The sequence below is a fragment of the Populus euphratica genome, unplaced genomic scaffold (genome assembly GCF_000495115.2).
Source record: "Populus euphratica unplaced genomic scaffold, PopEup_1.0 scaffold192.1, whole genome shotgun sequence".
Classification (NCBI taxonomy): domain Eukaryota; kingdom Viridiplantae; phylum Streptophyta; class Magnoliopsida; order Malpighiales; family Salicaceae; genus Populus; species Populus euphratica.
Window position 1 is genome coordinate 159,849 of NW_011500073.1, and position 13,834 is coordinate 173,682.

The 13,834-nt window shown below is 37.2% G+C and overlaps 1 protein-coding gene across 1 annotated transcript in view; it reads left to right on the top strand.

Annotated features, from left to right (window-relative positions):
* POK2 (phragmoplast orienting kinesin 2) overlaps positions 1-12,695 on the top strand; it is a 14,543-nt gene extending 1,848 nt beyond the window's left edge. Inside the window, exons 5-38 of the mRNA XM_011002881.1 lie at positions 522-641; positions 781-894; positions 976-1,068; positions 1,157-1,317; positions 1,413-1,487; positions 1,607-1,694; positions 1,780-1,838; positions 1,937-2,000; positions 2,087-2,152; positions 2,244-2,429; positions 2,738-2,842; positions 2,927-3,162; positions 3,242-3,311; positions 3,406-3,471; positions 3,622-3,666; positions 3,752-3,831; positions 3,956-4,037; positions 4,264-5,964; positions 6,085-6,489; positions 6,798-9,476; positions 9,565-9,672; positions 9,748-9,869; positions 9,964-10,051; positions 10,156-10,230; positions 10,312-10,554; positions 10,638-10,736; positions 10,961-11,035; positions 11,108-11,166; positions 11,253-11,364; positions 11,483-11,593; positions 11,722-11,892; positions 11,981-12,046; positions 12,132-12,251; positions 12,387-12,695. Of these exons, the coding sequence (XP_011001183.1) occupies positions 522-641; positions 781-894; positions 976-1,068; positions 1,157-1,317; positions 1,413-1,487; positions 1,607-1,694; positions 1,780-1,838; positions 1,937-2,000; positions 2,087-2,152; positions 2,244-2,429; positions 2,738-2,842; positions 2,927-3,162; positions 3,242-3,311; positions 3,406-3,471; positions 3,622-3,666; positions 3,752-3,831; positions 3,956-4,037; positions 4,264-5,964; positions 6,085-6,489; positions 6,798-9,476; positions 9,565-9,672; positions 9,748-9,869; positions 9,964-10,051; positions 10,156-10,230; positions 10,312-10,554; positions 10,638-10,736; positions 10,961-11,035; positions 11,108-11,166; positions 11,253-11,364; positions 11,483-11,593; positions 11,722-11,892; positions 11,981-12,046; positions 12,132-12,251; positions 12,387-12,521 (8,079 nt within the window). The 3' untranslated portion in view covers positions 12,522-12,695. The remainder of the gene's footprint in view (positions 1-521; positions 642-780; positions 895-975; positions 1,069-1,156; positions 1,318-1,412; positions 1,488-1,606; positions 1,695-1,779; positions 1,839-1,936; positions 2,001-2,086; positions 2,153-2,243; positions 2,430-2,737; positions 2,843-2,926; positions 3,163-3,241; positions 3,312-3,405; positions 3,472-3,621; positions 3,667-3,751; positions 3,832-3,955; positions 4,038-4,263; positions 5,965-6,084; positions 6,490-6,797; positions 9,477-9,564; positions 9,673-9,747; positions 9,870-9,963; positions 10,052-10,155; positions 10,231-10,311; positions 10,555-10,637; positions 10,737-10,960; positions 11,036-11,107; positions 11,167-11,252; positions 11,365-11,482; positions 11,594-11,721; positions 11,893-11,980; positions 12,047-12,131; positions 12,252-12,386) is intronic.
* Positions 12,696-13,834: the final 1,139 nt, after the last annotated feature.

A 13,834-nucleotide genomic window follows, 5' to 3' on the forward strand; every position in this document is an offset into this window, starting at 1 on the left:
CGTCCCTTTTTTTTTTTTTTTTTTGTTCTCATTGGTGTTGGATGTATACAAATGTCTTCATTATTTGATATCCTGTGTTGAGAACATGTACCTCACACACAGATACGTTCGCATGCAAGCTCATTGGCTGGGAGAAGTATCAATATAATGGGATTCAGGGAGGTCTAAGATTTCTTATCCTTTGTGTCCTATGTTTTATATGGTATACATGGAGAGGGGATCATCACTTTGCTCTTTTCCTTAGAGGCAACTTAGAAACTATTACAAGGAACTTGCTTTTTTGAAATATTGATTGAAACACTCCTCACCAAGTGATGAGAGTATTGTGCTTAAGTAGGTGCTCTACCATATACAAAACTCCAGACATAGAACCTGAATGTTCCAGTGTTATTTGAAATATTGGGAATCAGATTATTGTTTCCATGCAAGTAAAACAACCTGAAATCAATGATATACCTGACCTCCTGTCCTGCATAACTATAATTTAAAATAATTTAATAACAGTGTGTTTGATAATGCAGACAGGAAGTGGGAAGACATATACAATGCTTGGTGAAATTGATGGTCTAGAAGTGAAGCCTAGCCCGAATCGAGGAATGACACCGCGGATATTTGAATTCTTATTTGCGAGGATACAAGCAGTAATTTCCATGCCCTACCATTTAGCTTTTCTTCTGTGCATATCATATAAATATATTTTAATACACGCTCCAATTACGAAACAACCAGTGCGATTTTTACAGCTTATCACATTTTTATTCTTCATCTTTGTCTTTGCAGGAAGAGGAAAGCCGCAAGGATGAAAGGCTAAAATACAATTGCAAGTGCTCATTCTTAGAGATTTACAATGAACAAATTACAGACCTCCTTGATCCCTCATCTACCAATTTGCTTGTAAGTTTGGTTCTTTTTCCAGTGAATTTGCTTTGAATCATTTTGAGATTAATTTTAAGTATTTCATTTCTCTGCTTGCAGTTGCGAGAGGATGTCAAGAAGGGTGTCTATGTAGAAAATCTTTCAGAATTTGAGGTTCAAACTGTGAGCGATATTTTGAAGCTTTTGACTCAGGTTACAATCCTTGTTTTTTATTTGTTCAAACCCTCTACGCTTGTTCTGCACACATGTTTGCTTTAATGTGATAGCTTGTTCCCTGTAGGGTTCCTTGAATAGGAAAGTTGCGGCAACAAATATGAACCGAGAGAGCAGCCGCTCACATAGTGTATTTACATGTGTAATTGAGAGCAGGTGGGAGAAGGATTCCACAACTAACCTAAGGTTTGCAAGACTAAACCTAGTTGATCTTGCTGGTTCAGAAAGGTGAGCACATTTCTTTCAAAGTTTGTTGAACATATATACTTGCTGCACTTGCTTAGTGTTATTATGTAAGATGATGTTATAATTATCAATCACAGGCAGAAGACTTCAGGAGCTGAGGGCGAGCGGTTGAAGGAAGCTGCAAACATTAATAAATCATTGTCCACATTGGGGTAAGACGAGCTTTAACAAATTTGACGAGCACCTATCCATCATATTTTATTAATTTTGATTGTTTTGTTTACTGCTTCTGTCAACATAATTGGTGCTTTCTGTACACTGGTATTTGCAGTCATGTAATTATGATTCTACTGGATGTGGTCCATGGGAGGGCAAGACATGTCCCTTATAGGGATTCGAGATTGACCTTCCTTCTTCAGGTCATTGCTGCCTCCATTTTCTGGTCTACACTGTTATTTATGTCTTCTACCCATGATAACATGCTTATTTCTATTGGCAATGCAGGACTCACTTGGAGGAAACTCAAAAACAATGATCATTGCTAATGTTAGCCCTTCTATCTGGTTAGTTCATGCATATGTTACTGCTTGCTAGTATTTGATGCATTGGGCACCAACAGAGCTTATCATTTATCCATCTCTTACAGTCTTGCCTTATACAGCTGTGCAGCTGAAACACTTAATACCCTGAAATTTGCTCAGCGAGCAAAACTTATTCAAAACAATGTAAGGAAGCTTGTTTCCATGACAAACTTCTGTTTCTATGAGGAATCAACCAGTTTGACAAATTTATGGCTTTTTTCATGGTGTAGGCTGTGGTTAATGAAGATTCCAGTGGAGATGTCATTGCACTTCAGCATCAGATACGGCTTCTAAAGGTGTGATTCTGAATTTTACAATATTTCTTAATTAAGAAAGTTACCATCCACAATTTTTGCAACTGAAGACCCTGGATCATTTTTGTGATAGGAGGAGCTCTCTTTCCTAAAACGTCAGAATGTCTCCAGGTCATTGTCATTTGGTTCAACTGGAAAAGATACAACGCAAGAGCAAGATACAGCTTCCACAGAAATCATGCATGACATGGATCAACAGCATGCTGATGACTTGCGTGGAGTTGGAGGCAAAGGCATTGTTAGAATGTCTACTAAGCAGGTAACTAGGTGACTTTTCATCATGGTAATTTAATAATAATAATACTGTGTATCTGAATGGAATTGGGTTGCTTTATGACACAGGATGAATAGACATGTGAATGCTTTATGTTCCATTTGTTGTTTAATTAATTAACTATATCACCAGGCATCATTATGCCTGCTCTTTGATTATTATTAACAGTTTTCCATTGCATCCATGCTAAGTTATTTTTAAATGCAGTAACTGAGATGCTATTCCTGAATTTCCTCTACATTAATAGTAAGATTCAGTGAAAATTTATTGTATTGAAAATGGTGCTGAAACAGTTGAAGTCGTTAGAGACAACCCTTGCTGGCGCTTTGAGAAGAGAGCAGATGGCAGAGACTTCCATCAAGAATCTTGAAGCTGAGATTGAGCAACTGAATCGTTTGGTAGTTCTTTACAAATGATGTAGAGGTGTTTCTTTGTCTTCTTAAAAAATGCAGCTCAATTATCTAATGCTAACTACATCTCAGGTTCGTCAAAGAGAAGAAGATACCAGGAGCACTAAAATGATGCTCAGATTTCGAGAAGACAAGATTCAGAGAATGGAGTCACTGGTTGGTGGCTTGTTACCTCCTGACACTTATCTGCTGGAAGAGAACCAAGCACTCTCTGAAGAGATTCAGTTGATTCAAGCTAAAGTAGACAAAAATCCTGAAGTGACTCGCTTTGCATTGGAGAACATAAGGCTGTTGGACCAACTCAGAAGGTAGTTTTTGTTGTTTATCAGAACATTCTCTTAAAAAGATGCACTGATTTTTACTATTTATTCACTTTGGTGTTTATAGATTTCAAGAATTCTATGAAGAAGGGGAGAGGGAGATCCTCCTGGAAGAAGTATCTAAACTGCGAGAACAGGTTTTCATGGAGTTAGAAAATTCAAGCAAAATACATTTTTATTTTTGTTTATTTGTTTTTAGACCGAGTTATTATTAAAAATCATATGTTGCAGCTTCTTCAATTTCTTGACGGGAAATTTATGATGCAAAATCTTCCAAAAGCAAATAGCCAACCTCAGGTTTGCCTGATTCACTACGTTCTTCAGTCTTCCTACCCTTTCCTTGTCTCTGTAGGGCAACACTTTGTCCGTGTTAAGTTGTCTTAAGCTTTTTATTTTCTCAACATGATGATGTAAACTATTTTCTTTATTTTTTCCTTATCAAAACAGGAAGCTATGCGCACCAACAAGGAAAATGATTCTCTGCATCTTGAGGTTGCTTTGCACTGTCTTGACATGAACTTCACCTTTCTTCTTGAAATTCATCCATTTCTGTGACATTTACTTTTAATTGTTTCAGTTGAAGAACACCCTCAATGAATTAGACGAGTGCAGGCGTAATCTAAATTCTTGCTTAGAGGAAAACCAAAAATTAAGCAGGTCAGGAATTCTAACGCTGATTGTAGGTCTTCAAGAAGTCCTGTTTGAAATTCATTAAATTTTGTAATTGCACCCACCCAGAATGCATTAATTAATGAAGCCTATTTATCTCCTTCTTTTGCAGGGAAATTAATGATTTACAGTATATGCTAGACAACCTCAAATCTGTAACCTATGACCGAGATGGTGAAATTAAAACATTAAAGGTACTTTGAGCCTTTAGAATTGCTACTCATCTTTCCACTTACCATGCATGCTGGGAAAGGCACAATGCCTATGGCCTTACTGGATGGATCACCATGTTTCACCAGCAATTTCCAGCAGATGCATGTTTGCATAACTCTTGTCCTTCATTCTCACTTTTCCATCTTTATCACATGGCATGCAATTCCATCAAGTGTAACGATGACTGATAATAAACCTGATTTTCAGAATTTCTCAGGAGCTCCAACTTCTGAAACTGTCATGCTTGATGGTGTTCAGTGTAAGTTGGAAAGCATGGAAGCTGCTCCGGAAATGATGAAAAATGCAGAAGATATCTTGGATTTGCAGCTGGAACTTGATATATTGAAGATTATTCTCAAAGAAGAGAGGTCTTCTCATGAAGAAATAAAAGAAAGGTCAATATGCTCAACCAGAGATCTTGAACTGGCAAAAGTACAACTTGACGTTGTAACCAAACAATTTGAAGATGCCACTTGTGAACTGAAGGAGGTGAAGTTAGTTGTTGAAGCTCTTGAGTCCCAGCAAATACTAGCAATCAATGAGATGGAAGACCTGAGGAAAAGTAAGATTCACTATGCAAAGCTTTTGGGTGAAAAGGAGCTTCAAATGATGGTTCTGAAGGAGCAAATTTCTGAAAAGGAGTTCAGAGACCTCCCTTCTAAGCATTCGGGGGGTGAGGACTCAATTTTACAGAAGAAGTTGAAGAGGATGCAAGATTCTTTTGAGAAGGCCAAAAGATTGAATGTTTTATACCAAAATGATCATGCATTTCAGGCATCTAATGAAGAAGAAATGGACGAAGTTCGTCAGCAGGCTGAAGCTGAAACTGCCGAAGTTATTGTCTGCATGCAGGAAGAGCTTTCCATTCTTCAGAATCAGGTCCATGATTGCCACTTGAAAGAGATGGAGACTAAAAACATGGTGATGCTCTTGGAAACTGAATTGAAAGAGTTGCGGGAAAAGCTACATGTTTTAAATGAAGAAAACAGGGGGCTGAATGAAATGCTTGAGGGCAAAGATGGGGAACTGAAAAACTTATCTGAAGAATGGGAATTTCTAGCTTGTGAGGTTGAAGCAATTCTTGCTGATGGACAAGAGGCAATCATGGATGCCGCTGATCAGGTTGACCTTATTTCTAGTTCCTTCCCTGAGAAGAGGATCTGGATCTCTGAACAAGTTGGCAGGTTGATTAGAACCATCTCTGAGAAGGAATTACTGATCGAAGAACTTGGAAAATGTCTAGAGGATGCTAACGATAAACAAAATGATGTGGAATGCATGCTTAATTCTCTGAGAGGGGCAGCACTGGTAATGAACGAAGCAAACCAGCAGGAGTGCAATGAAAAAGAGGAAGAAATTCTCTTCTTGAATTCTCAGTTGGCAGCAAAAACATCTACCATTGCAGAGCTGGAGAATAAAGTTAAGGTAGCAGAACTTCATGCCAGAAAAGCATCAGATTGTGCAACGGTTGCTTTTGTAGTTGTGAATAGATTATCAGAAGTGAATCTCAACAATCTCCATGAATTAACCTATAAGAACGTGCAACTTAGTGAATCAGCAGCAATTAGCCAAAGGAAGGAAGCTCTTCTGAATGACCAAGCAACTGATATAAAAAAAGCAGAGGAACAGATTCAGTTTTTGAAAATGGAAGTAGCAGATTTGAAGGAGACATGTGCTCAACTTCAACAGAGACTTTCTGAGGAGGAGAAACATGCACGTGCCATGGAAGAAAAGCTTGAAGAAATGGAAGAGAGCGACATTGTGAACACAAGGGAGAAATTGGCTGAGCTGAAAACTGGTGTGTCCTCCATCAGGTCATGCATGGCTACCCATGGAAAGTATGATCGGAGTCCTGAAATGAATGAAAGACAGAGAGATGGCACAATTAATAATGGTGGCAGTGGATGGGTAAGATAACTCCTGCTCTCTGGTTGACATATAACATTTAAATTTAATTTCATGTCATAGTAGTAGTAGCCTCTAATAGGTATTTGGTTTAGTAATTGCTATACCTCCATATTGTTGCAGACAGATGCTGGAGAGGGGTTGAGAATTGATGTCTCTGAGAGTTCTTCTACAATAGGAAAGAGATCATTGGGCACTTCATGTGGTGGGAAAGATGAGGGTCTCAGAACTCCCAAGGATGTCACCATTATTCTTCTCAAAGGGGAAATAGAGTTTGCTCTTGAAAGCTTGAAAGAGGTTAAAAGGGAGATGGCTAAATTACATGCCGAGAAAGAAGAAATCTGGATGTCTGAGAAACAGAGTCGGGAAAGCATGAAATGTTTCACAACTCAGATAGTCGCGCTTCAAGAAGTTGTTAATAACTTTGAAACACAATTTGAAATGAAGATACAAACTGTTAATGATAAGCTACAAGCATTTGAACAAATCATCCAAGAAGCTGGGATTTGCTGGTGCCAAACCAAAGAGGTGACCTGCTAAATTTTCTACAGTATTCTCTCTGTTTCATTTTTTTGTAACTCATTACTGGCTTGGGATTCCTCAAGACGAGTATGTGTTATCTTTCTTAAAATTTGTATATTATGGACTCTTTTGTAAAATGAAAATCAAAATTGCCTGCAATGATAACCCAAACTAAATCATCCTGAGCAATTCATTTTTCATCCCATTGTCTTTATTTTGGTTTTCGCAGTTGTTTGCAGATAGATTATATTTACAGCATTTATTTATTTCTCTCCCATATACTTAATCATTTTTTTCCAATTATTATTTTATAGTTCCTTGAAATGGAGGTTAGTGACGCAAAGATAGTTGCAGTACAGAAAATGGCGGAGGCTTCTTGTATTTATGCCAAATTCGAAGAGGCCCAAGATACCATGAAAGAAGCTGATATAATGATCAATGAACTGATGATAGCTAATGAAGCAATGAAGCTTGATATGGAAAGGATGAAACAAATTGAAGTTAAATTAACCAGTGAAAGGGATATGCTTAATAATGAAGTTCAGAGCTTGCAATCCCTGAATGGACTCAAGGATCAACAATTTGAAGATCTTGAAATGCAGTTTGGCTCAGACTTAATGGAAACAAGGGATCTGGTTGTGCAGCTGGAGGGTGTCCTTTCACAGGTCCAGATCTCTTTCGAAAATTTTTTGTCTATGTTGTGTGAGTTCCACAGCTTGAAGGCACTGGTTTTAGACTCTGGAAAATTGGTGCGGTCATGGCTTGAAGATGTCTGGTCTGAGATAATAGTAAAGGATTCTGCTGTCTCAGTTCTACATCTCTGTCACATGGGCATTTTGTTAGAAACAGTAACTGGTCTGAATGCAGAAAATGGTTTGCTTCAACACGGCTTGTCTGAATCAGACTCGCTGATAACTGATCTCAGAGAGCGTAATTCCAAAACAAGTAGAGAGCTTCAAACATGCAGAATCCTGAAGGGGAAACTACTGGTTGACATCAAGAACAGTTTTGTTCGGATCTTGAGGAAAGAAGAAGAAACAGAGACTTTTGGGCTTAAGTTAACATCTTTTGAGAAAAAGATCTCTGATATACAGCTTCAAGAGGAGTTGATGTTACAGAGGTCCAATTACATGGGTTCTCAGCTTGCTGTTCTAATGAAGGAGTTGGACTCGACTAACACAAATGCTGTGGAATCCCTTTTCAATCAAGAGAAAATGCTGGAAGATGAAAAGGAACTTCGGAATTCTCAAACTGAGCTTTTTATGATGGATTTGTGCTCAAAAGACATCGAGTCATTCATCTTAGCATCACAGCTTGAAGAGGTGTGTCTCAGAGAAGTAGCAGTGGAGAGAGAGCACCTCAATTGTTGCTCTATCTTGGAGAATTTAAAGAGTGAAGTAATTTTTTCCAAAATTGACACCGAGTTGCAGGAACTTCTATTAGTTGCCAAGGAAGCAGATGTCGCTCTTCTGCAAAGAGAAGTTAAAGAGGCAAATAGGGAGGTGCAGGATCTATTATTGAGTCTGAAGGATGTTGCGTGTTCCAATGATAAGTTGAGAAGCGAACTTGGTGAAGTCATGACAACTAGGATGAGATTGTTAAGCCAGATTCAAGAACTTGAAGCCGAGTGTGATAAACTGCGAAACAATTTGAAGATTAAGGAATCAGATTTGGAAAAGTCTTCCAGTCACATTGATGTTATTAGCCAACAAAAGCAAGACTTGCAGAAGAGCATTTGCCAATTGGAAACAGCATCAAGCAAACTACAAACTGAGCTGGAATTGAAAGATTCAGAGCTCAGAAGATTGAATTGGTTGGAAGAGGAAAACAAGTCTCTAGAGGATGAGGTCTCAGATTTGAAGACTGAAAAGAGCTTGGTTCTACAAGACTTGGAGAAAAAGAAATCTGAAGTTGAATCATCTCTAAGCCAGGTTGATATGGAGAATGATAGGCTGCAGTACAAAATTCTCTCTTTGGAGAGTGTCATTGCCAGCCTACAGACTGATCTGGAGATGAAAAGTGCCGAGGTAAATGAACTCCAGAATTCTCAATCTGTTGCTAAAGCTGATATGTGCTTAAAAAACCAAGATTTGCAAACTTTTGTCTGCAAATTGAATGCATTGGAGGATGAGAACATTCTTTTGAGAAGTGAAATTAGGTCTCACAAGAAAGTTTTGCATGAAGTCCTCACCAAGTCAGCTTTGAACACAGCAAAGTATGTTGCATCAGTGGAAAGTGTACACTCAATCAGTCACAAGTTATTTAACGGAATGGAGAAAGAGTGTTATATGCTTGCAGAAAAAATGTTTCGTGAGATTTGTGAAAATATAGAAGGGATGTCTGAGTTCATAAAAGAGATTGAATGCTTGGAAAGTTGCACTGCAGATCTGGTCTCTGACAACACGAGCCTCCAGGCTGAGCTATTGAGGAAGGATGATATTCTAAAAGGACTGTCATTTGATATGAGCCTGTTGCAGGAATCAGCATCTAATACTAAGGATCAAAAGGATAAGCTGAAGGAAGTGATGGCTTCTATGGAGGCTCTAGAAGATGAGCTGGTTGTCAAATCAAGTGAGCTTGAACAGACTGTTGCTCATAGTCAGTTGCTTGAAGCTCAGCTCATGGAGAAGATAGATGCAGTGTCTAATCTTGAGTCTGATATTGCTAAGGGACACTTGTCCCTAGAAAGTCTTTCTTGTGAAAATCTCGATCTGAGAGCCCAAATTCAAGAAGCCTTGGCTGCAAAATGTTATCTTGAGGAGGAGTTAACTGAGAAAAGGAGTTTGACAGAGAGCTTAGAGACAGAACTCTCACAAATGGGTGATGCTCTTGGAGAAATGAGTGATACAATTGAATCTTTAAGGAGTCATCTGAGTGAACTTACTAGCGAGAGAGATCAGCTCCAACTGAAGATGCATAGTTTAGAAGATAAGCTACAAAGGACAGAGGCTTGGGCTGAAGAAACTGAAACTATTGCAGAAGAGGCCCAACAGGTGCATTGAACTTTTATATATATGCTGAATAATAATTACTTACACCTATTTTATGTTTCCTGATCTTGTGCTGTTAACTTGTTGACAGACTGCTGAATCCAGAAAGATCTATGCTGAAGAAAAAGAAGCAGAGGTAAAGCTACTTGAGAGATCTGTTGAAGAGCTAGAGTGCACCATTAATGTTCTTGAAAACAAGGTTAGTTTTCTAATCTATTATTGAGTTAAATGAGTTTAAAATTTCAAAATCAGCATCTTATTTACTGCTTGTCAGGTTGATATTCTTAAAGGAGAAGCAGAACGACAAAGATTGCAGAGAGAAGAACTTGAAGACGAGCTTCATTCTGTGAAATATCAGATGCAGAATGTTGAAAATGTTGACTCTGGCATTAAAAGGTTTTTTTTTCTTTTATCAGATTCCTCTGTATGTTTGCTTTTTAGATACTATGATGTTTCAAATTGTTAAAACATGGTTGTCTTTCACCTGCAGGCATTTGGAAGAGAAGGAAAGAGGCCTAGAAGAAGCACTGAAGCATATACAGATCCTTGAAAGCACCATATCTGACAAGGATGCAGAAGTAAAGTGCTATTATGCATCATTTTGGTACATTCTTACAAGTGTTTTAACGATGTTTCACCTGAGGTTTCAGCATTTGACATTCATTCTCTTACTTTTCAACAGATTTCACAGTTCAAGGCACATGTCACTGAGCTAAATTTGCATTCAGAAGCACAGGCTAGTGAGTATAAGCAGAAGGTAGACCAGGGTTTGAAGTTTTTATATAGTTCTTTCTTCCTCTATTTCTTAAAGTTGTATTTTAAGATATTCTGAAAACAGTTCAAGGCATTGGAAGCCATGGTTGAACAAGTAAAACCTGAGGGCCATATCTCCCATAGCATGAGCTCTTCATCAAACAAATCAGAGAAAAATGCTGCTAAGTCCAGGGGTTCCAGTTCCCCTTTCAAATGCATTGGTCTGGGCTTGGCACAACAAATAAAATCTGAGAAGGATGAGGACCTTGCATCTGCAAGGCTAAGGATCGAAGAGTTGGAATCCTTAGCAGTTAATCGACAGAAAGAGGTAGCCTTTCCTTTCCAAATGTAAATCCAACTCTATATCCATGCCAGATAATGACTTATTTGATAAGCATGATCCTTTTGCAGATATTTGCCTTGAATGCCAGATTGGCTGCTGCTGAGAGCATGACCCATGATGTAATCCGAGATTTACTAGGAGTGAAACTGGATATGACAAATTATGTGGTAAATTTATGTGGTCCCGCACTACTCTTTTGCTTAATCATGGTTGTTGGTAATTCGGACCTATAAAGAATTGAGACCATGCATCTCTTTTTTTTTTTTTGTCATGTACATAGTTTCTGATAATGTGCGCTGAATAAACATTGGAGAAAAATGAAGCAAAAAGTAACGAGAAAAGAGTAGTTTCCATGAATGTGTTTGTTCATGTACCTTTGTGTTAATGGCAGTCACTATTGGATGATAAACAAGTGCAGAAGATTTCAGAAAAAGCTCAGCTTGGTACCTTTGAGCCTCATGTAAAGGTATTCTTGGTTTTGGAAATTTACCTTGGAAACCCACATGTTTTCCCATAATCATTTCCACTTTCCATACAGGATCAGGAAATTATCAAGCTTAAGCAGCAGCTCAATGGGTTTATTGAGGAGAGGCAAGGGTAGGCATCCTTTGCTTCAAAGCTCAAACCTGCCTACTTAAATATTTAGCTATTTTATGCATTTTCTTTCACATTTTGTTTTCTAGTTGGCTAGAGGAAATTGATTGTAAACATGCTGAGCTGGTTGCTGCACAAGTAGCATTGGAAAAGCTTCATCAGCGGGATCAGTTACTAAAAACTGAGAATGAAATGTTGAAGGTAAAAACCTGAAGCCTGTGCCTTACTCTTTTCCTTTACAGTGGATCAGTTGAGCTATTCCCCCTCCCCCTCTATTTTTTGTCTCGTGTCTTGTATTTACTTCCTGTACTCTGTTCAGATGGAGAACCTAAATCATAAGAAGAAGGTGATGGAACTTGAGGGGGAGGTAAAGAAGCTGTCTGGCCAGCAAAATATCCAGCAGCGTATACATCATCATGCAAAAATCAAGGCAAGATATTTTCTATAATCTGTTCTGTTTTCATAGAAAAAAATGCTGAATTTCAGAGAATTTGGACCTGTTAACTTGTGCAAACATTTTTTATTCATCCAAAGTGGATCCGTGTTCTGGTGTAATAGGAAGAGAACAATTCGCTTAAAATTCACAATGAGGACCTGAGTGCTAAGCTGCGGCGAGCAGAGATCAATCTTTCACGTATCAAGGAAGAGCTTGCACATTATCGTGCCTCTGTTGGGAAAAGTCCATATATAGATTTTGATGGGGAACAAAGGTTAATGAACAAACTTAAGGTTAGTGTAAGTAGAGAAACAAGTGCCAATAATTTTTACATATTGTTAATATCGACGGCCTTTTTAACTGTTAATTGAATCCATGCAGGAAATTGAGGATGACAAGGTGCAATTAGCACAAAAGTTATTGGGCTTGTGTACTAGCATTTTAAAGGTATGTGTATATCCTTGATTAGCCACGTGGTTTTTATTTTCACTCAGAATCGAAGAGATAAATCTCTTTTGATGGAAAATTTCAGGCAGCTGGGATAACAAAACCTGTATCCAGTATAACCCCAACCATCGCTGAGGATGCTCTCGAGCAGCTGAAAAACAGAATCACTTCGCTGGAAAGAGAACTGCAAGATTTGACAGTCAAGGTAAGGAATAATCAAAATCCACAAATAACACTACTGTTTTTTCTCTCTTTCTACATTATGGATTTCTAGACAGGTCAACCAAACAAACCCTAAAAGATGATCTCCCACAAACTAACATAGTTCCAAACTCTGCAGACTAAGATTACCAATGAAAGGATACGATTGTCTGAACTAAGGCCCCACACTTCACCAATAAACTCAAGGACAGATGACAACCGTCAAACTCCAAGAAGGGGCCAAGTTCCATTTTTTTCTGCCTTGGACCGATAGCATTAAGGATTTTCGCTCATGACAGTTATACAGCACTACAAGCCAAGCTCATGCGTGTGTTTTTGCCTGTTATGTTGGTGCCTGTACATATCGAAAAGCTTGTATAATCTATTCTTTCGCTGTAAAATTTAAATTGCAGAGAAGGCAAGTTGACCAAAACACAACTTCGTCTCGTCTTTCACTACTAGGCCCATCTTAATTTTATCTTGATAACAAAGCGATCAAGGATCTTTAGCGTTCTTTATTCAATCAAACAACACATGTGCATCCAATTTTATTTATTTTATTATTAACCTTTTGTTATTATTTTTACCATCGCATATCCACCATGGGAACAGTTGTTAAGGATAATCTTGATAATTACGTTAATTAACGAACATGGGATCTCTGTAATTTATCTGTCCCAAGGATAATCTTGATAACTACGTTAATTAACATGGGATCTCTGTAATTTATCTGTCCCTTCGCCTTGAAGATAAAATAATTAATTATTTAAAATACAATATTCAACCACATAAATTCTAAAATACTTAAAATAAAATATTTAATAATATAAATTCTAAATTAACAATACATTTATTTTTAATGAATGAATATATTAAGTTTTTTTGTATCTATAAGAGCAAAATTTGGATCAAGTATTGATAAAATTAAATCAATCTTGTCAACACCTAATAAATTATCCGCATATTCTTTTGAAATTTCATTGTCACAATCATCTTTAATATCATTAACATTTATGACATCTATATTTTAAATACAATTAATAAATAAATATTATGTGTTAAATAAAATTTTATTTTAAATAATATTTATCACTAAATAATCAATCATTAATTACCATTATCTAAAATATCTTGTACGATTATAGTTGATAGAATTTGGTGAAAACTCTATGCTTCTTCAATTGTTAAGATTAACGGGTCATTGATTAGTACTTAAAAATATATTTTTATTAAGGTTTTATATCATCATTTTATACTTGAAGTATTAATAACTCCTTAACTAAAGCATGTTTTATAATAACATATCTAATAATATAAGATACATTTAATTTGTGGTAAATGTTCATTTTAAATGCAGGCCTATCACATAAATGAAAAGATTGATTGATGAATTTAAGAATTGAAATTGAAAGGACAAAGAGATGACTAAACTTAGAAAAGAGATATTGACGCAGTCCAAACTGGAATACTATTCGGTAATTGGGTCATATATAGAGCTACAGATCTCAGATTTAGGTCCAATTTATATGGATGGAAAGGTAAGACATAGGCCTACAACTTTCATATAGAGCCCAAGATCTAAAAAGG